This window comes from Barbus barbus, assembly GCF_936440315.1.
Source record: "Barbus barbus genome assembly, chromosome: 11".
NCBI classification, from domain to species: Eukaryota; Metazoa; Chordata; class Actinopteri; order Cypriniformes; family Cyprinidae; genus Barbus; species Barbus barbus.
In genome coordinates, this window is record NC_136739.1 from 12,998,516 (window position 1) to 13,021,342 (window position 22,827).

At 37.2% G+C, this 22,827-nt stretch overlaps 1 protein-coding gene, 1 long non-coding RNA gene and 1 pseudogene across 3 annotated transcripts; all 3 read left to right on the forward strand.

Moving 5' to 3' along the window:
- The first annotated feature begins 7,558 nt into the window (after positions 1–7,558).
- Positions 7,559–8,785, forward strand: LOC306876830 (mid1-interacting protein 1A). The gene has a single exon (XM_079428253.1). It carries the CDS (start codon positions 7,618–7,620, stop codon positions 8,074–8,076), a length of 459 nt encoding a protein of 152 aa, XP_079284379.1. The 5' UTR covers positions 7,559–7,617; the 3' UTR covers positions 8,077–8,785.
- A 3,278-nt stretch (positions 8,786–12,063) lies between these two features.
- LOC306877117 (cyclic AMP receptor 3-like) lies at positions 12,064–15,286 on the forward strand (annotated as a pseudogene). The gene is made up of 10 exons: positions 12,064–12,078; positions 12,280–12,332; positions 12,420–12,474; positions 13,008–13,031; positions 13,182–13,242; positions 13,560–13,647; positions 13,737–13,826; positions 13,911–13,949; positions 14,955–15,033; positions 15,269–15,286. The product of its transcript is annotated as a cyclic AMP receptor 3-like (transcript).
- Positions 15,287–20,000: 4,714 nt separating this feature from the next.
- Positions 20,001–21,639, forward strand: LOC306877325. The gene is made up of 3 exons (XR_013784885.1): positions 20,001–20,209; positions 20,713–20,805; positions 21,062–21,639. It is a non-coding gene; the product is annotated as an uncharacterized lncRNA (long non-coding RNA).
- The last annotated feature ends 1,188 nt before the right edge of the window (positions 21,640–22,827 follow it).

The window sequence follows — 22,827 nt, forward strand, 5'->3', positions numbered from 1 at the left end:
AAGTCAGAATTGCGAGATATAAAGTCAGAATTGCGAGTTATAAAGTCAGAATTGCGAGATATAAAGTCAGAATTACGAGTTATAAAGTCAGAATTGCGAGATATAAAGTCAGAATTACGAGTTATAAAGTCAGAATTGCGATTTTATATCAAAGAATTGCGAGTTTATATCTCAGAATTCTGAGAAAAAAAGTCAGAATTGCGAGTTTATATCTCAGAATTCTGAGAAAAAAAAGTCAGAATTGCCAGTTTATATAAGTGAAGTGACATTCAGCCAAGTATGGTGACCCATACTCAGAATTCGTGCTCTGCATTTAACCCATCCAACGTGCACACACACAGCAGTGAACACACACACACCGTGAACACACACCCGGAGCAGTGGGCAGCCATTTTATGCTGCAGCGCCCGGGGAGCAGTTGGGGGTTCGGTGCCTTGCTCAAGGGCACCTCAGTCGTGGTATTGAGGGTGGAGAGAGCGCTGGACATTCACTCCCCCCACCTACAATCCCTGCCGGCCGGAGAATCGAACCCGCAACCTTTGGATTACAAGTCCAACTCGCTAACCATTAGGGACGTTCTCTGCATTTAACCCATCCAGGTACACCTGGAGCAGCGGGCAGCCATCAATGCAGCGCCCGGGGAGCAGTTGACTCAAGGGTCTCACCTCAGTCGTGGTATTGTGGGTGGAGAAAGTGTTGGTTATTCACTCCAACCACCTACAAGCCCTGCCGGACCTGAGACTCGAACCCACGACCTTCGGGTTACAAGTCCAACTCTCTATCCATTAGGCCACGACTGCCACCTCTATAGGTCTCAGAATTGCGAGCTATTCTGAATATATATCTCAGAATTGCGAGAAAAAAAGTCAGAATTGTGAGATAAAAAGTCAGAATTGTGAGATAAAAAGTCGCAATTACCTTGTTTTATTTTTTATTCATTGGCGGAAACGGGCTTCCATAGCATCCTGACAAACTATAGGTCCAAACTCAAATAAAAAAAAACAATACTGTCATCTATCTGTCATCTATAATTGTAAATTATAATATTTATCATTCTTGGCCAATGGGGGGTTTAAGAAATATTCAGTTGTTTTAAATGATTAAATCATTTTATTTATTGTGTGAAAAATACTTACAAAATTAAATTATTAAAATATTTCAGTGATGCAAATACCTTTAAGACCTATAGAGGGTGCTGTGACATTGTGAGAAATACTAGTACAGGTACATCTAAAAAAATTGGAATATCATGAAAAAGGTCAATATTTTTTGTCACTCATTTCAGAAAGTGAAACCCATATATTATATAGATTCATTACACATAGAGTGAAATATTTCAAGCCTTTCTTTCTTGAAATTTTGATGATTATGGCTTACAGATAATGAAAACCCAAAATTCTGTGTCTCAGAAAATTAGAATATTACATAAGACCAATAAAAAAATGATATATTAAACAGAAATGTCAGGCTTCTGAAAAGTATGTTAATTTCTATGCACTCAATACTTGGTTGGGCCTCCTTTTGCATGAGTTACTGCATCAATGCGGCGTGGCATGGAGGCAATCAGCCTGTGGCACTGCTCCGGTGTAATGGAAGCCCAGGTTGCTTTGATAGCGGCCTTCAGGTCATCTGCATTGTTGGGTCTGGTGTCTCTTATCTTCCTCTTGACAATGATAGTCCAAAATGCAGCGGCTAGAGTTCTTACCAGATCAAGAAAATATGATCATATTACTCCAATTTTACAGTCTCTGCACTGGCTACCTATTAAGTTCCGTATCATTTACAAATTATTATTACTTGCCTATAAGGCCCTAAATGGTTTAGCACCTGCGTATCTAACTTGTCTTCTACCACGCTATAATCCAACCCGCTCTCTAAGGTCGCAAAACTCTGGACTTTTGGTAGTACCTAGGATAGCAAAGTCCACTAAAGGAGGTAGAGCTTTTTCACATTTGGCTCCCAAACTCTGGAATAGCCTTCCTGATAACATTCGGGGTTCAGACACACTCTCTTTGTTTAAATCTAGATTAAAGACACATCTCTTTAGCCAAGCATACACATAATGCATTTTATAATCTTGTACTGCAGTTATATCTGATCAAATGTACATTATTATTATTCTTTAGCTTGGGTTGAACAATTTATTTTTGCTTAGATGGAACAGCAGCTACGCTAATCATGTCTCTGCTTGTCTCTACGTTTGCCAGGAATTACAGAACTTCAGTCTGGATCCAACCCTTAAATGATCTGAGATGACCGAACACCTGAGATGGAGGATCAGCGCCGGGAGATGACGTATGTCTCCATGATCGTAGGCAGAGGCCAAACACCTGGATGAACGCCAGAGACAGATCCCCATTGAGGACCCCGCCACTTAGACAGCCATCGGGAAAGACCACTGGAACCAGCTGAGCCCATTCAACCTGACTTGCTGCAGTTTGGAACTGAACTGCTGGTTTGTTTGGCCAGAGGAGAACTGCCCCCCGACTGAGCCTGGTTCTCCCAAGGTTTTTTTTTTTTTCTCTATTCTGTCACCGATGGAGTTTTGGTTCCTTGCCGCTGTCGCCTCTGGCTTGCTTAGTTGGGGACGCTTCATTTCCAGCGATATCGCCGACCTTATTGCAAAGACACTATTCAAACTTATTGACACTTTATTTTCCTTTTTTTTTTTTTGATACTGTGCAGTGCTTTGACACAATTTGCATTGTAAAAAGCGCTATATAAGTAAAGGTGACTTGACTTGACTTGACTTGACAATACCCCATAGATTCTGTATGGGGTTCAGGTCAGGCGAGTTTGCTGGCCAATCAAGCACAGTAACACCATGGTCATTGAACCAGCTTTTGGTACCTTTGGCAGTGTGGGCAGGTGCCAAGTCCTGCTGGAAAATGAAATCAGCATCTCCATAAAGCTTGTCAGCAGAAGGAAGCATGAAGTGCTCTAAAACTTCCTGGTAGATGGCTGCGTTGACTGTGGACTTCAGAAAACACAGTGGACCAACACCAGCAGATGACATGGCAGCCCAAATCATCATTGACTGTGGAAACTCCACACTGGACTTCAAGCTATATGGATTCTGTGCCTCTCCACTCTTCCTCCAGACTCTGGGACCTTGATTTCCAAATTAAATGCAAAATTTACTTTCATCTGAAAAGAGGGCTTTGGACCACTGAGCAACAGTCCAGTTCTTTTTTCTCCAAAGCCCAGGTAAGACGTTGTCTCTGGTTCAGAAGTGGCTTGGTAGCCCTTTTCCTGAAGACGTCTGAGCGTGGTGACTCTTGATGCACTGACTCCAGCTTCAGTCCACTCCTTGTGAAACTCTCCCAAGTGTTTGAATCAGCTTTGCTTGACAGTATTCTCAAGCTTGCAGTCATCCCTGTTGCTTGTGTACCTTTTCCTACCCAAATTCTTCCTTCCAGTCAACTTTGCATTTAATATGCTTTGATACAGCACTCTGTAAACAGCCACACCTTTCAGTAATGACCCTCTGTGACTTACCCTCTTTGTGGAGGGCGTCAATGTTCGTCTTCTGGATCATTGCCAAGTCAGCAGTCTTCCCCATTATTGTGGTTTCAAAGAACAAGAGATACCCGGAATTTATACTGTAGGGATGTTCATTAATTGAAACTCAAATGTAAATATTCTAATATTTTGAGATACTGATTTTTGACTTTCATGAGCTGTGAGCTCTAATCATCAAAATTAAAACAATTTTTTTTTTTTTACAATTTTTTACTTTACATGTAATGAATCTAAAATATATGAAAGTTTCACTTTTTGAAATAAGTTACAAGAAAAAAGGAAAAGAAAAGAGGAAAAAAAAATCATATTCAGTCTCTATAAGACTTTCATTGTGTCTCTTTAGATTTCTATGTAATTATGGGATTTGGCATCGATGCCACCTTAAATCGCTTAGAAACATTTTACATAACAGATACACTCTTTTAGGTAATCCCTTGCATGTCTAACTCTGCAGGGCAAAAATAGAGTCCAGCAGTGTAACGTGATTTAAAGTAAATAGATGGTTATGTGCGGACATGCATTTAAAGCCACTATGGTATTTTCATGTTATGGCTTGGCTACTGATCATTTCATAGTAAGATATGCATGAATGTCAGGATGCTTTTTATTTTTTAGTTTCACTGTGACCTTTCACTGTCTTGACTGCTGCCTTGTAAGCAGCATCAGGTCAGTGTGAGATCAGACTGATATACAATACAGTCAAAGATGTTTAGGCTTGGAAGTTTTTAGACTGTGAGTGAAACTCTCAACAATTGAATTAGGTTAAGGCACACTGCAAGAAAAAGAGACAACGTTATTGTGCTAAGAAATCACTTCTGCAGTGTGTACATTTAAATGGTAAAAGAGAACAAGTGATTCTCAGGGTGAGGCAGAGAAGAACCTAGAACAAGGGTGGAGATAAGAGGCAGAGCAGAAGAACAGGTTTCTAAATGAGACATTCTCGTCATTGCAAAGGTGTTTCTGCTTCGCTTTCTATGACTTGGTATGCACAATTATTTAAACTGAAACCCTGCTGTGATCTTATCTCATCTAAATATAGTCTGACCCTTATTAGGCCTGTGTGTTTTCATTTTTGTACATACTGAATTGTGTTTCAGACATGACTGCAAGATAGAAAGACAAATAAGAAATAAAACATTGTATTTTTTTAACTATCACATTAACAGTAGATAATTGGGGTCCTAATTGTTTGAAATTTGCATCTGAATACTTATTAGGGTCCTCATGTGTTAATTTGTAGAATTGGACAACAAACCAAATCCCCTCTGGTCATTCAGATTAATTCAACAAGCCAGAAGGGACAGTTTCAGTGCATTGTACAGAAGCATTTTAAAAGATTTGAGTAAAAGTCCATTAAAGAGAGGAGAGAAACATGCCCCTAAAACCCATTTTAAGGAAAAAATAGACATCTAGTCAACCATTTTCAACTGTTTCAATTTGCACATAAGTTTGACCTGAACACTGAGTTAATAAAAATATATACACAGATTTTCAAGAGGAGTTGTCTTTTGTACAGGAGACTTAAATGGGTTCTCATTTAAGTTCCTGTTACAATTATTTTAAGTATCAGCTTTTAAATGTTTCTTCTTAAACATATGAAGCAATCTTGGACAGAGAAAGAGCATACAAATATAAAATGTATGTGGATTTTGGCATAGCTCTGGAAAATCAGATGAGAAATGTTTGAAAAGTTCATTCTGAAATCTTTCCATGTTTAGACTTCAGATTATTTGAGCAAAGCTTGAGATGTTAGTCTTCATCAGGAGAAAACTGTAACAAACCAAAGAGTTAAACAAAAGTCTAATTTTTCTCTCTATTTGATCTCATTGTCACCTGGAACAAACAACTGTGATATAATCACAAATAATCTTTCCTGTTAGGTTCATACTTATTTTGCTTATGTGGCATGATAATGACTTTAAACATTAATAGGCCTATTCAAAACTCAAGCATGTAACTTCTGGCCTCAATGTTACTAATCAGCAATGCATTTAAAGATTCAATTTTGTTAACAAGAATTTTTTTTTCAGTCATTCTTGAGACATGGGACAATTGTAACTGCTATCAGGTTTAAAAATTAAAAATATTTTTCAATTGTAAATGTTATGGGAATTAATAATAGAATGAATTTAACACAAATATCCCCTTCAATTTAATTGTATCATTATTATGTGAAATCTATTATACTTATTGTCTTCTCACTACATCTAAAACAGTGTGTCCACAGAGAAGGGTTCAATCATTCATATGCTATAACATGGAAATTATTCGTGGCCTAATGGTTAGAGAGTAATCGAAAGGTTGCGGGTTCGAGTCCCCGGCCGGCAGGGATTGTAGGTGGGGGGAGTGAATGTCCAGTGCTCTCTCCACCCTCAATACCACGACTGAGGTGCCCTTGAGCAAGGCACCGGACCCCCAACTGCTCCCCGGGCGCTGCAGCATGGCTGCCCACTGCTCCGGGTGTGTGTTCACGGTGTGTGTGTGTGTGTGTGCATTTGTTCACTACTCACTGCTGTGTGTGTGCACTTGGATGGGTTAAACGCAGAGCACCAATTTCGAGTATGGGTCACCATACTTGACAATACTTCATGACTTAGACTTAGACTTAAATTATTATTTATTTTTTGTTTTACTTAATAATATCTCATATTAAAGCAAGGATGTTTTTCAATGACACATGCATGTTTCAGAGGTTTCAAAGTTGTGTCCCCATGCACCTTTTGTCAACACTGTCAGACATTCATTAAAATGGAATAAAATCAGGGAATATCAGGGGCAGCTGTCACTCTAAACGGACCCCTTGACACATTCCTCCTTTGCAGAGTACATTACTGTCATACAGGCTCTGGTCAGTTTTATAGTTTTAGAATATTTTAAATCTTGATGTTAATATTTCCTGGTCACAACCATGATATGTCAACACCATCTTCCAATTTCTGAGGAAATTATTTGAAATATTTATATCATTTTATATTCCTGAAGCAGGTTCCATTAGCATCTAGCATCAACAGAAAAAAAGTTTGTGAAAGAAATGCCAAATTTGTCAACACCATCAGATGTCACCACCGTCAGATTGTGTGTTCCAATAATATATCAAAATACTTAAATGTAACTCTTGAATAAAAGCTTTATAAATAATAACATACTCACTGTTTGTTGTGTTAGTTTTAATACAGTAATTGATTGATTCAATGTATTTGATAGTTAAAAAGACTATAAATTCAGGTTTTTGTCACCACCGTCACAAGTGTCAACTCCGTCAGTTCTGTCACCTCCGTCAGAGGAATATTTTGATAATATTTCATTAAGATATTTTATATTTATTGTGGAATTGTCACATGTGGAAGTGTAATCTGTCTGCTAACATGAGAAAGTGTTTTGAAATGTTAAAAACATCTTGAATGCTGTTAAAGATAAAGTTGAAATTATATTACACAGTCCAAGGTAAAAAGCACATTTTGTTAAAAAAAGAGAAAAGTTGGGAGGTTGTATCAAACATAGCTCAGTAGGTTAGTATGTCTACATATAAGATACATAAATGTAGTTTCATTTGTCTGAATACAAAGTTTTATTTTTTAAATTTTGCACCCTGTTTTGTCCCACTTCTCAAGAATGACTGATTTACTCAAGTCAAAATCATTTACCCTTTTAATCCTTATTAATATTGTTAGCCTTTGACCTACACTTCATTTAGCTACATAGCCATAACACATCTAGGCCTATAAGCAGTAGCTATTATTTATCGTCATGTGTGAAAATTATTTAAAAATCAAAGTGGTATGTGGCGGTTTTCACGTTTTCAATTTTTTTTTTTTTAAGTTTCTATGTAATGTAAACTATTATGCAACCAAACGATCGATGCACTTTCGTGCTGCTCCCTGTGTGTCTATGGGCCATGCGGAGGTTGGTGTCTTGTAGGTGGAATCTAGTTTTGGCCGATCTGACATCCCAGACCGGACCAACAGGTTTCGGTGACGCCCAAGAGCAAAAACAGTCAGGTATAAATTAAACGTAAGGAATGCAGACCTTCAGAAACAACAAAGCGCACGAGAGACAAACATACTACTCTCAAATTATTCCTCTTAAACCAGCAAAATGCAGATGTCCGAGCCCCTCAGCCAGAAGAACGCTCTGTTCACAGCCATGAACCGCTTCATCGGCGCGGTCAACAACATGGATCAGACAGTCATGGTGCCGAGTCTGCTGAGAGATGTGCCGCTGGACCAAGAGAAAGAGCAGCAGAAGCTAACCAATGACCCAGCTAGCTATCTGCGGGATGCTGAGGCCGACATGTACAGCTATTACAGCCAGCTCAAGTCCATCCGGAACAACATCGAGTGGGGCGTCATGCGCGCAGAGGAGCAGAGGCGCAAGAAAGACACGACAGCGCCGGAGCCAGTGCGCACAGAGCCGGAGAGCGACGTGGATCTGGAGCAGCTCCTGCAGTACCATCTGAGGGGCTTGCATGGGGTGCTGTCCAAACTGACAAGCCAAGCCAACAACCTGACCAACCGATACAAACAGGAGATTGGCATCGCTGGCTGGGGACAGTGAACAGTGAACTGCATCGTGATCTATTGGGAGATGATGAACTATTCTGATCTAATAGGATCTATTTTTGCCTTTGTGGAAGAGCCTACCAAAGGGACTGACCAAACAGAAGTTAAACTATCAAAAGTTAAAATGCAAGGCAAACCGAGAGGGGAAAGTGGATTTGTTGTAGTATTGGTTTTGGTGTTGATCACTGACGTATTGTAAAGGCTGCTTCTTGTCTTATGGCATTTGATTTGCACTGACAGTTTTCCCTTTTAAAAAAAAAAAAAAAACTAAGTCTCCGTTCAAATGGCTGGTTGCCATGCCTTGATGTTTAAATCTATTTATGTGTTATGTATAAAGCTTTTATTTTTCCATTCTTTTTCATTTTTTGAGAGGAAGGTTGATGTCCTATGAAGTTACTGTGTGTTCCAGAGGACTGATGACTTGAAGAACTGAGAGTATGATAGTTTGTATAGTGAGAACTCCTATTGATGAAGCAGAAACCCAGTAGAAAATCCTTGGGAATGTTCCCTGCTAATGACCTGAAACTATCTCTGAATTATCCCGTGAGTCAATGACGTGGATGGCTCTGAAAATCACTATGTGTGTGTCATGATGAGCTCCATGAGATTCTGTGTTAAATTGTGCCTAAAGGCCAGTATGATTGTAAAAAACATTTGCTGTATTTTGTACTGAATTGTTTTTTTACTACAAAATAAACTTTTGTCATTTGAAAACATCTAATGTGTGGTTGTTTATTCTTAATCATGCTCAACAATATATAATCAATAGGCTTATAGACACACCCTGTGCCTGTTTTACAAAAAAGCCTCGCACATTCCTTAGTGCTTATAAAAGTTCATAATTTAAATAACTTTAATTTCTGAGACTGCTGATGGATCAAACATTAGACATAATGGCATGAAATAATAATCAAATATAGTCCAACATTCTATAATCTATTCAGTTCCCATTTATCCATTATTATCCATTATCCCATTTAGTATGTGCATACAAGTAAGTGAGACAATGAAACAGATTTCTTTTCTTTTATACATTTAATATTATTTTAGAATAAATATATACAAAGGGGCCATAAATAGGCTACTTGTGCCCATGTGAACAGACATGAGAAAAAAACAAAAACAGTTAGCCTATTTTTACAATTAGGCCTACAAGATAAGTTGGTTTTGTGGTATTTTACTATAAAATGCGGGATTCTAATCTGTGAAAGATGCCAGTCCATTGGAGTCTCCCAATTTAGACGTGTGGATAAAAGTGATCAAAATTTATTTCCAAAGCACAATCATTTGAAAAATAGAAATAATATTTATATTCATATTTATATTTATTTAAACAATAGACATTATTATTGCACAATGCCTTCTAGGATACCAAAGATTCTTCTTTTTTGGACCTAAACCTAAATAAACATTTTGACAAAAGGCGTGAACTGTCACATCATGTTCCTTGAATGAATAAATCACCTCGCTTTCATGTTTCTTACCATATTATGAAAACTCAAGCAACACATAACACTACATGAAAAAAATGAAATAAAAACTCAGTAAACACAAATAATGCTTGATCAAATAATGCTGAGCAGTTTCATCCGTTCATTTTAATTAAAATAAAATCTGATTTAAAGTAATATTTCCTCAGTTATCGCAGAACAATTTTAATTGAAATAAATACAGACTATCGATATTATTTTATTATGATCTCACTCTATAAACAACAGCTTAGTTTATAGAGATAATATCGGTTACACGGGGTGAAACATACATCGCCAGGAAAAGATGAACTATGTAATGAAATGATAAAACATCTTTCAGATGTATCTCTGAACATTATTTTGGAGTTTTTTAATAAGATATGGGAGTTGGGAAAACTCCCTATATCTTGGAAACACGGAGTGATAATTCCAATTGGAAAGCCTTGAAAGGATCATTCAAAAGCATCAAATTATAGACCAATTTCTTTAACATCTAATTTATGCAAAGTAATGGAGAGAATGATAATTAGCCGGTTAAATTATGTAATAGAAAAGAAAAATCGAATGTGTTCATATCAGAGTGGCTTTAGAAAAGGGCAATAGTAAGTCTAGAATCTGAAATTAGAAAGGCAATGGTGAATAAGGAGGTGTTAGGTGTGTTTTTGATGTGGAAAAAGCATACGGTATGCTGAAAGAGGGAAAGCAATTGGAATGTGAGGGACTTTTAGTTAAATTGGACAAGATGGGAATAAAAGGAAAAATGTACAATTGGATTATGGATTTTTTTTTATTAATAGGACCATACAAGTAAGGGTCGGAACAAGTTATTCTAGGACTTACTCAACAGATAATGGGACCCCACAAGGAAGTGTGTGTAGCCCAGTTTTATTTAATATTATGATAAATGACATATTTTCAATGATCGGACAAGGATTTGGTAAATCTTTATATGCGGATGATGGTGCTTTATGGAAAAGGGGAAGAAATGTAGTATATGTGGAAAGTAGCATGCAGAAAGCAGTTAGTGAAGTGGAAAAATGGGTGAATAAGTGGAGTTTTAGACTGTCAGTTCGAAAAAACTAAAGTGATATGTTTCTCAAAAAAGAAGAAATCACCAAAAATTCTAATAAAAATTCATGGTCAAATGTTAGAGCAGGTAACAGAAATTAGGTTCCTTGGAGTGTGGATGGACTCAAAACTAACTTTCGCATCACATATTAAGAAAGTAATAGATAAATGTAAAAAGGGAATAAATATTTTAAGATGTTTGGCAGGGGTAGATTGGGGTGCAACCCGACAGGCATTGAAAAGAGTGTATTGTGCAATGATTAGACCTATGTTTGATTATGGCAGCATAATATATAGTTCGTCATCAGTATCTATGTTAAAGAAAGTAAGTGGCATTCAATCTCAAGCACTAAGAATAGGAAGTGGGGTATTTAGAACATCACCAGTTTCAGCAATGCAGGTGGAAATGGTAGAGTTGCCTTTAGACCCCCGGAGACTTAAGTTAAAGATGACATACTGGTGTTCTGTAAGGGGGCATGTAGAAACCCATCCAGTCAAAGGTGTATTACAAAAATGTTGGGAATATGAGTATGTAAATTATAATAGCTTTGGATGGAATGCCGATGCAGATGCTAAAAAGATAGGAATTAATGATATAAAAATAAGTTCAACGGTAGCAATACCAATAATACCCCCTTGGCTGTTCCAAATGCCAATGGTAGATCTCCAGTTGCATTTTGAAATAAATGAAAAGGAAAGGTGTATGCCAAAAAAAATAGTAGTGAATATAATATAATATAATATTTGAAAACAAAACTATTTCAATAGTATTCAAATATACTGATGGGTCGAAAAATCCTGATTCTGTGTATACAGCAGCAGCCATATATATATACCCTATTTTAAATATAGCACTGTTAAGAGGTTATCTAATGATGTATCTGTATTCACAACAGAAATGATGGCAATTCTAATGGCTATGCAATGGGTGGAAGAAATTAATCCTATAGGTGTAGTTGTTTGTTCAGACTCATACTCGGTATTAAACAGTTTAAATAGTGGTAAATCAGCAGCTAGACAGGATATACTCTATGAATTTTTACAAAATGTATATAGAGTAAATCAAACAGGAGTAAGAGTAGAGTTTCTATGGATAACTGCCCATATAGGTGTAGAAGGGAATGAGGAGGTGGATAAGCTGGCTAAATCAGCATTGAGAAAAGAAGAGACTGACATAGAAATTAAAAGGTATTATTAAAACAGCAGTTGGAAGTATGTGGCAAAATGTATGGAATAAAGAGTCAAAAGGGAGGCACCTATTTAGCATTCAACAGAAAGTGGGGATTGAAAGAAAGGTATATGGAAACCAAAGAGAAGATACTGTTATAACCAGGATCCGTATAGGACTCTCTAACTCTAACTCTAACCTTATTCACTGTATACAATAGGAAAAAGTGAGTCAGATTGCTGCAATTACTGTGGAATAACAGAAACGGTTGAACATGTCCCCTTACATTGTGAGGCATATAATAGTCAAAGAAAGCAGTTTGTTGAAAAATTAAGAGATATGGAAATTAGTGACATTTCATTTAAGGATATATTTCAGACTGCACAGAAACAGTTAAGGGTTTATGATTTTCTTCTAAAATATTTGAGAGATACTGTTTTGATTAGAATAATTTTTTTTCATCAGCTTTAGTATGTGTTTTAATCCACAGGATGTGATTCTTATAGTGAAAAGAGCCACAGGGACATTTTCATTAGTGGCATGGTGAGTCAAATCATATTGCACTGTGCTTTTTTGTTTCAAAAGTGACACTTGAGCATTCTTAATTTTATAAAAAATGTCTCTATGTAGCCTTTTCATGCTGTTTGCGATATGGCTGCTCCGCCGATGTAACTCTTTGGCTCAGGTACAAGTGTGTGTGTTACGTTTTTTTGTTTTTGTTTTTTAAAATAAATTAATACTTTTATCCAGCAAGGATGAATTAAATATATTAAAAGCGACAATAAAAATGTTCACACTGTTACACACAACCAAAAGGATCAATAAAATATTTCAACAAAATGTTTAAAAAAATATACATTTCATTTACATAAAAACAATTAGGCAGCAAAACATTGACAATAATGAGAAGCGTTTCTTAAACAAATCAGCATATTCGAGTGATTTCTGAAAGATCATGTGACACTGACAAGTGGAGTAATGACTGCTGAAATATGAAGAAATTACATTATAACATATTAAAACAATTTACATTGAAATAATATTTATAATAAATAATTATTTAAATTGCAATAGTATTTCACTACATTGCTGTTCTTATTGTATTTTTGATCAAATAAATGCTGCCTTGGGGAACATAATATTAGCAAAAATGATATAGACCCCAAACATTTCATACGTGTATCTCTTTTTTCCTGTCCTTCAGAAAATGATATTCAGTCTGACAGTGTTGCTTATGTAATGGTGAGTTGCACTGATTCATTTGTGTGAGAGAGAGGCATGTTTAGAGAGTAATTATTCAAGCTAATGTATGTTGGAGAAAGGGAAATATTTTCTCCTTTTTTAATAACTTTATTTCATCGCACGCACCTGTTGCTTTCTTCTCATTTACAGGGAGAGTCTCATCCAGAGGGGTCTCTGTGTAATTTTCAAGCCTGGTGACTCACTTATTTTGGTAAACTTGGCAACTGATTTAAAGATGTGTGTTCATATGTGCACTGTTGTGTATATGTAAAGTAATAGATAATCAGTTCTGAGATGAGATAGTAAGAACATTTATTTTGGGCTTTGATGTAACTAGCAGAAGATATTTGAATACATAAAATTCACAACATAAAAAAACACATGCAGTATGACACTTCTGAATAATGTCATTTAAGTGGAAAGGAACTTTAGTGCATCAAAATAGAAAGATGACATCCTGTATCGACACTGTGTCATAATAAAACTGCTGTTTCTATAGTTGTTATAGTTTTCGACTGTTTGTTTCAGACTGGACCGCACTGATGTGGGTTTGTCTTATTACGTATAATCTGTACCTGAACCTGGTGAGAGAGATCAGAACTGAACATTATGAAATGTGAGTCACTACACACACACACACAAATAAACATGTTTAGTTGTGTATACATACAGATAGTGTTCCTAACATCTGCATGTGTTTCTCAGACCATATCATTTGGTGGCATGGGGTGTTCCTCTGCTCATGTCTACCCTCCCCCTGATGGCTGGATACTACAGTCCCGCCAGAGCCTGGTGGTGACTGACCTTTGATATATTCTTAATCGCAGTCATATCACTACAGTAATCATCAGTCCTTTGTGTCTCATTGTTTTCCTGCAGTTGGATCACAGATAATCATGTCAAGTGGAGGTTTGGCATGTAAGTTTGTAATGTTTAGCATGCGTGTGAGTGTTTTTGCGGAAATGCATGTTGTTGCTAGGAATGAATCTGTGTTGGACAAATGAAACTATGTTATGAGTTGCATCATTTTTCAGAGGCTCACGTAGCTCATGCTATTTGAATGTCAGGAATTTCCGTTCCCATTCTGACAGGTTGTTGTGCATGCTTTAACAAGTTTTTTTCACTTTAATTTTGTCCAGTTATGCTGTGTTAAGGATTGTTCACACTGGCAACAAGCATATTTGGACACCTAAAATGCATGAATGCTGTATAATATTTATATGTATGCACAAGATATCTGTACTGTATCGGTTATCGGACAATATTTAATTGATCAGTATCAGTCGATATTGAACATTTAATTGTATTTTGACATTTAGATTATCTTTGCCGTCTTCCAACAATCACTTCAAAGTAATCTTAAAAAACGTATTAACAGAGTTAAATGAATCAGGTTTTCATACTCTATAATTTTTAATTAGTACAAATATGATATAAGATAATTATGATATAATTAATATATTATATTATATATTAGAATATTGACCTTTTATCAGTTAGTGGCTTTAAACTGAAAATAATGATTGTCTTCAGCCAGCTATTAGCCAGAGTTTTTATATTGTTGCATCCCTAGGTATTTATTTTAGATAACATTTTATTAAGGTGTCCTTGTTACACGTTGCATGTACTTACTATTATTATTACAATTAGTAAAGCATAATTACATGCAAGTAAACCTAAACCAAACCCTAATCCTAACCCTAACCATATAGTAAGTACATGCAGTTAACTAATATTACTCATTAATTAAATGTATAATTATTACACTGTAACAAGATCAGCTTAAAATAAAGTGTAACCTTATTTTAGAGAAGGATAGTACAAGCACACCATCAAGTTAACACTATCTAGTGTCCAAATACTTTTTGAGGCTTCTATTTGTGGATGTTCTTGTTTGAGGTGTAAAGTATTGTTTATTTGCAGATGGTGCATTCCTCTGTTTGGCCCGATTATCCTCATGACCTGCTGTTAAGCTCGAATCATCTGTGTGGCCAACGAGAGGGTGAGTGAATGTGATCTCACTACTTCCTACTTCCAAACCTATGTGAGTAATTAAAAATTCATTGTAAACAAAAAGCTTTATCTCCTCCCTGTTCTCTGATAATGCTGACTTACCACAGTATGGCTGAAATTGACATTCCACATTCCAGAACATTTAGTATTTCTGGCAGATTCTGACACACACTGACGCAATAAATCAGCTCATGTACGTGCAGACATCTGTGTACACTACACAGGTATTACCAGAGGTGTAAAGAATTGGAGTAAATGTAACTAATAACCGTACTTGAGTATCTTTTTGAATACTTTGTAGTTGTACTGAGTATCAAAGATATTAACAACTTTTACTCTCTACTTCACTACATTTTTGAATGAGTATCTGTACTCTTTACAACACTTCATTTGAAATGAGTGTTGCAGTTACATATTACATTTTACATGGCACCTAGCTTTTCTGCAGAAGTTTATTTCTGCTACAAAAGATGTGATATTGCCAACTACAGGGCACTGAAAGAACTATATCTTGTGCGTTTTGCCCTTACTCACTCAAATTTGTCAACAAGGCTACATTATATGAATGCGAGTTCCTTAGCAAGTATCGGTTGTTGTGAATCACAGGTGTTTTATATATAAGGACATGACTGCAGCTGGCAATGAGGCTGAAACCAGCACATCCAGTGCAAGAAGACTTTGACTTTTTAATTTTATTTTCTTAATTTTTATTTATTTACTTATTTATTTGCAATTTTGATGTGTTCAGTTTTATTTTGGTTTTAGAAAATAAACGTGATTGCTCTCCTCACAAATCAGCTCTTTCTTGTTTTTGTTACATGTTCTCTATGCCTTGTCTTGGACTTTTATGTCACTTATGTGTTATGTATATATATGTAATACATATGTAAGACACTTATGTATATATATATATACAGTATATATATATACTGTATATATAGTTCTTTGTGAGTTGTTGAATGTAATGGTTGTCTGTTTGCCCGACATTCTGTTCTTTGTTCCCTTTGGTTTTGGTTTATTGTTTGTTCTAGTTTTTCCATGAAATACCTGCACATAGATCCTTTCCTCTGCCTGTTTTCCCCAGCTTCTCCACAACGTTACAGTTTTTGACGGGCATGCCTCTTTGACTAGTGCATCTTTGAGCCTATATTTAGTACAAGTAAAATACTTAAGTACTGTTAAAATCAGATACTCTAAGACTTTTACTCAAGTTGTTTTGGAATTGGTAACTTGTAGTGGATTAATTTTCACTGTAAGGTATCTGTAATTATACTCAAGTATGTCATGAATGAGATAATGGGATTTGTGCTGGAGCAGTGCCGGTCAGAAATACAAAACATAATGATCCATGCATAAGGAGTATAAATGCATGTCTAAAATGACTGTATTTATTTCAGATGCGTTCCTGGTTAGGCACTTTTAACCCAGACAAAAGAGAAAGAGGATGAAGGTATGTGTGTGTGAGTGTTTTTGTTTTTATATACTGGTGGGGACTTAAACCTGAATACACACAGACTCATGGGGACTTGTGTCACAGTGGGGACCTAAATTGAGGTCACTACGGGTAAATCTTATAAATCACACAGAATAAAAAATTTTGAAAATCTAAAAATGCAAACAGTCTCCTGTGAGGGCTAAGTTTAGGTGTAGGGTTGGTGTAGGGCAATAGAATATACGGTCTGTACAGTAGAAAAACCATTACGCCTATGAGAGTCCCCACAAGGATAGTGAAACAAGTGTGTGTGTGTGTGTGTGTGTGTGTGTGCATTTGAGTATGTAAAAATGCTGCCATCTACTGGTCCATAAATCATTTCTGTATTATTACTTCTTCCTGCAGATCTCTCTAGTGGTATCCCTCTGTCTATCTAAATTTGTAATAGATAATCGTTTATAAATCAATCAACATAAGAGGAGCTTCAAAGTAGCTCAGCGGTTTTAGACCAAATAGAAGTTTCGTAGTTTAAAGGGATCCCTGGGTGTTAAGACTTGTATGGCTTAATATAACGTAAATGATGTCTTTTACTGAAATATGTAGTAGAAAACCCATTAAAGATTTATGTTATTTTAAAAAAATCACATCGTTTTATACATATTTTGGACTATGGGGGGCGCCATTATTCTGATGTCGTCAAATGGTTGCACTCGGTGACCTGTTGCTATTTTTACCACAACACAACTCCAAATAGACAAGAAAATAAAATGCTGATATGATGACCACAGCTACTGAAAGAGCTTACAGGTGGTGATGGATATAAGTATAGGTTTAAACCAAATGCTGTCTAAACGCCTCTGGATCTCGAGGGAAATCCGCGCTGAGAAACTCCTCTAGCGGCTGCGCTTCATGATTAGCGTCGGCATGTTTACATCCTAACAAATGGCATCTAGCGTTTCTTGTCTCAGCCGTTTGTAAGCTCTTTCAGTAGCTGTGGTCTACTAAAATACTCAAAGCCATCAGGGCTAAAGTGGAGAGAAAAAAGAAGCGCGTCTTTATGAAGTTTTATTCGTCCACTGGCATCTTCCCATTCTTTTCTCCTCTTCTTATCGCTAGAAAAGCAGTGAAGTCTTACATTGCTTCTCTTGTTGCCCTTCAACTGAAAATTACAAACAAAAGCCTCACAATGTGGTACTGTATCAGTATTTTATTTTCTGAGTTGTTGCGGTAAAAAGCACCAGTAGCTCACCGAGTGCAACCATTTGACGTCATCAATGCAGAATGTACCGTGCACATAAAATAATGGCACCCCCCATAGTCCAAAAACGATGTAGATTTGTTAAAATAACATACATTTTCATGAGTTTTATACTACATATTTAAATAAGAGACATCATTTACGTTTTATTAAACTATACATGTCTTAATACCCGGGGATCCATTTAACAATAGAAAGCCGACAGACGAAAGGCTGCGGGCCCTGACAACATACCTGGACGTGTACTGAGAGACTGTGCTGCACAGCTGACGGATGTCCTAACAGACATCTTCAACACCTCGCTGAGCCAGGCAGTCGTCCCCACGTGTCCCAAATCCACCTCCATAATTCCAGTACCAAAGAAGTTACCCGTGTCCTGTCTGAATGACTATCGTCCAATAGCACTGACCCCAATCATGATGAAGTGCTTTGAGAGCTTAGTCATGCATCACATCAAGTCCAGTCTCCCAAACACACTGGACCCATTCCAGTTTGCATACCGTCCAAACCGTTCCACGGACGATTCAATATCCACCACTCTCCACTTAGCTCTTACTCACCTGGAACAGACAGACTCTTATGTAAGAATTCTGTTAATCGACTTCAGCTCAGCATTCAACACTACAATCCCACAACAGCTCATCCACAAACTAAACTTGGGCCTAAACACCCCCCTCTGTAATTGGATCCTGGACTTTTTAACTGCAAGACCTCAGTCAGTCCGTGTCGTCCGCAACTCCTCCAGCACTACCACACTGAGCACAGGTGTTACACAAGGCTGTGTGCTCAGCCCACTGCTCTTCACGCTGCTGACCCACGACTGCACTGCCAAGTCCAGCTCCAACCACATCATCAAGTTTGCTGATGACACAACTGTGGTAGGCCTCATCAGCAACAACGATGAAACGCTCTACAGAGAGGAAGTGGCACAGCTGGCGAAATGGTATGGTGCTAACAACCTGTCCCTCAATGTGAGTAAGACAAAAGAGGTTGTGATGGACTTCAGGAGAAACTCTGTTGACCACCCCCCACTGACCATCGACGGCTCAACCGTGGAGAGAGTCGGCAGCACTAAATTCCTGGGGGTGCACATCTCAGAGGATCTCACCTGGACCACCAACGTCACGTCTCTCAACAAGAAGGGACAACAGCACCTCCACTTTCTCCGCCGGCTGAAAAGGTCAAGTCTCCCACCACCCACCCTCACCACTTTCTACAGGGGCACCATTGAGAGTGTGCTGACCACCTGCATCACTATCTGGTATGGGAACTGCAGTGCTGCTGACCGCAAGATCCTACAACGGACAGTGAACACTGCCGCAAAGATCATCGGTTCCCCTGTCCCCTCCATCCTGGACATTTTCCTTGCACGATGCTCCACCAAGGCCTCCAGCATCGTGAAAGACACCACCCACCCCTCCCACAACCTCTTTCAGCTCCTACCATCACGTAGAAGGTACCGGAGTATCAAAGCTCGCTCTGTCAGATTGCTCAAAAGCTTTTTTCCCCAGGCTGTGAGAGCTCTTAACTCCAATCTCCCTGTCCCCCTCTTAACCCCCACTCACCCAACTCATTAATACTGTTGACAACTTTTCCTAAGTGCAATTCTGAGTGTGCTACACACAGGTGAGTGGGCTATACAAACCACCTGTAGTAATGCACTCATCCCACTATATGCACACTAGACACTTTCTATAAACACTCCCTGCTACAAAGACTCAATAAAAAATGTTTACTTGAGCATTGCACTACAAAATAATGTTTACTTAAGCATTGCACTACAAATATTTTTTGCACTATGTGCTGCTTCCCACAAAATCTCTCTTTAATCTGCACAACAATTTAATGTACGAAAGTCATGATGATTAATGAGAAAGCCTTGTGGAGTAAGACATGTTTCCAATGAACTGCTTCATGAAGGTTATAAAAGGTCTAAACGGAATAAATCAGTGATATGAACTGGTGTCTGTTTGTGTAACTTAATCTTACGAAAGCAAAGTAATGGGCAGAAGTTTGAACACTTTTTTCATTCTTGTCAGAAATGTAAAAATTTTATTTCACTCTCTCGGCTATAAGTAGTTTTTTAAAACTGAATGAAATAAATATTATTTAAAGTGTTTAATATAGATAAAAGGAGATAAATGTTTTTTTTTCGTTGTGTTTTCCTGATTGGCCGTGTTGTGTTATGTCATCTCAACTCGTTTCATAGCGATTGGTGAACAACTCATCATAAGTGCCAAAGGAGCCAATCAATGACCAGACTGATGAGAAATACTACAGTAACCCATACATAACATGCTTTCATAACAGCAGCTGGTGAAACTACTACTGGAAGAGACAGGGCGCTTCCGGAACAACAACACAACCTCCATAACCTGTAAAAGACGCTTGTGTTTCAAGGCAAATTTCTGGGTACGAAACAGATACAGTAGAAACTGTACGATCTGTACACCATGGTATGACTTCTGATAAAAGGTAATTCTTTAAACCATTTAACATTAGAACAAAAGATTCTAACCTTTCGGTTTGTGTTTACGAGATAAACAACTATAATATAATAAATATTAAAAATACTGAACGGTCTTATGACTGCTTGTTTCATTTATAAGTCGTATACATGTATGTATACAGTATGTACAACATAATGTTCGTTAAACATTGTAGTACTGCATAACAGATATGTATATTAGATTTCAGGTGTATGTCAGCTGTATTTTTTATTATTTAGTATGGTCTAAATACAATGATCATTCATAATTACCATGGTTAATTTCAAAGTACTATAGTATTACCATTTAATATGATCACTGTACTATGGCATCACCACTGTATTTAGTTAAAAAATTTATGAAAAGAATTTCTTTTTCTTTTTATGAAAGAATTGTGCCTTATAGGATCACTTAGTCCTAGTGTATAGTGAATTTTGTTTTGTGTATTTGTATGATGTTTTGTGTATGATTTGTACCATTTCCCTACAGCCAGCGTCTATGTGGTGCACAAGATCCGCGCTGCCCTTACAGAGGGAGAGCAAGCAGAACAACCTGTGCTCACACCATGTAGTCTGGCCAAAGGTGAGGTATACTCACTTATCTCTCTCTCACTCACACGCACACACACACACACACACACACACAGAAAAAACAGAAATATAAAGAAAGTACATAGGGTGAAAGTGTACCTCAGTGTTTTATTACTCTGTAGCCTGTCTTGAGTGAGGCAAAGTACAGAAGTACATTAGAGTGAATCAGTGTTCATTCCACATTGTACCGGAATGTATGCTATGTTCAAATGTCACATTAAAGTCGTCTGACGTGTTTGTGTTTCCAGGTAAAAAGGAGCGCTATGCATCAGACGCAGCATTAATGTCCGCTCCAAAGCCTGAGGGTGCTGCTGGGTCATCTGCATCTACAGAGACAGCTGTGCAGAAATGTGGTTCCTGAGGTTAAAGGTCACGCAGAAGCAAATCTGGGCACAATTGAGGCTGAAAAAACAGCATTGCTGGACACCAGCATGTGTTGTGTTTTGGATGCTAGTGTTTCAACAAGGCCATCTAAGCTGGTCTTTTAAGTAGAGGTTTTACAAGCGGAAGGCAAATTGTAATAAAGATCCGACATCAGTCCAGTTTTGCTCTGCGTGACATTTTGTTCTTGGGTGCCAACACTCGCTCCTCCTCTCTTTCTCTTTTACTGTTTCCCATCAGCTGTAGTTTGTGAAGTTCTGTTCATCAACCTCTGCCTCAGGGGCGGTTCAGATCTGATGTTTACCTGCAGCTTTTGTATTTATACTCATCAACTAACTGTCTGTACACTGACTAAAGACATATCACCGTCAGAAACAAAAATGCTCTTTATAAGATTATGTAATTTTTGAAATGACAAAAACAACTAATAAAATGGTCGTCTTTGTTCTCTTGTTTTTCTTCCAAAAAAACCCTCAATATTAAATTAGCATTGTTTTGTAATCTCTGGAATATTTATACTAACCTGTCCACTCTAGGAAGCTATATTCTTTGGTTAGATAAAACTGTATTTTAATGATGACAATTTCACAGTGACATCATTGCTCCACAAGTTTAGAGATGAACTCTACAATTAAAGGATATATACTTAACATGTTTCTTTAAAAATGGAATATATCTATTTTATCATGTATTTCATCCCAATAAATTAATTCAGAAATTAAAGTGGAATTTAAATAAATACTCAGGGTTTCATAGTGATCATCACAGCATGAGATAGGAAACACAACAATAAAAATGGATAAATAATGACTGGAAATATATATATATTAAGGTGCATCAAAAAATCAAATGTAAGATTTATTTTAAGCCCTAGCATAACGAAAGCACATTTGTGCAATATATATATATATATATAAAAATAATAATAAGCTATACTGGGTCCACATGTGATGCAAAATATATTTACAGGATTGCAAATAAGCATGTGAGTTTTAACTCAACAAACATATTCTTAACCAGTTTCTGGCACCGTATTATTTTCTTTAGTTATTTAAGTGACAACATGACATGTAGGCCACACACTCAAGTGAGCACACACACTGTGGGCGCACAGCAGTGGGCAGCCATTTGCTTCGGTGCCCGGGAGCCATTGAGGTTAGGTGCCTCCTCATTTTTGGGTAATGGTTAGAGAGACAGACTTGTAACCAAAAAGCCATGGGTTCAATTCTCAGTATTGGCAGGAAATGTAAGTGGGGAGAGTGAATAAACATGCTCTTTTTTCAACCTCAGTACCCACTCAGTTTGACATCACACTCAGCACAGTCATTCACGACTAAATGTCAGTGACAGTGGGTAAATAAGTAAAGAAAAGTAGAGAAAATAAATAAATGAATGATGCTTAGCTGACGGTGTGGAAAAACAAATTTAGATTTCGTTACAGAAGTGCAAGCCAAAATTCGAAGACTTGCCAAAATACACAGAGACAGACAGCGGGATAAAACAAGGTTAAATATTGAGTGTTTTTACAAGATGGAGAAATCTGATGAAATGTATGTGTTTCGACAACAAACTTGTGGAGTTTCCTCTCGACAGATGAGTTAAACTTCAAGTAAAAAGTATTCCTAATATGTTG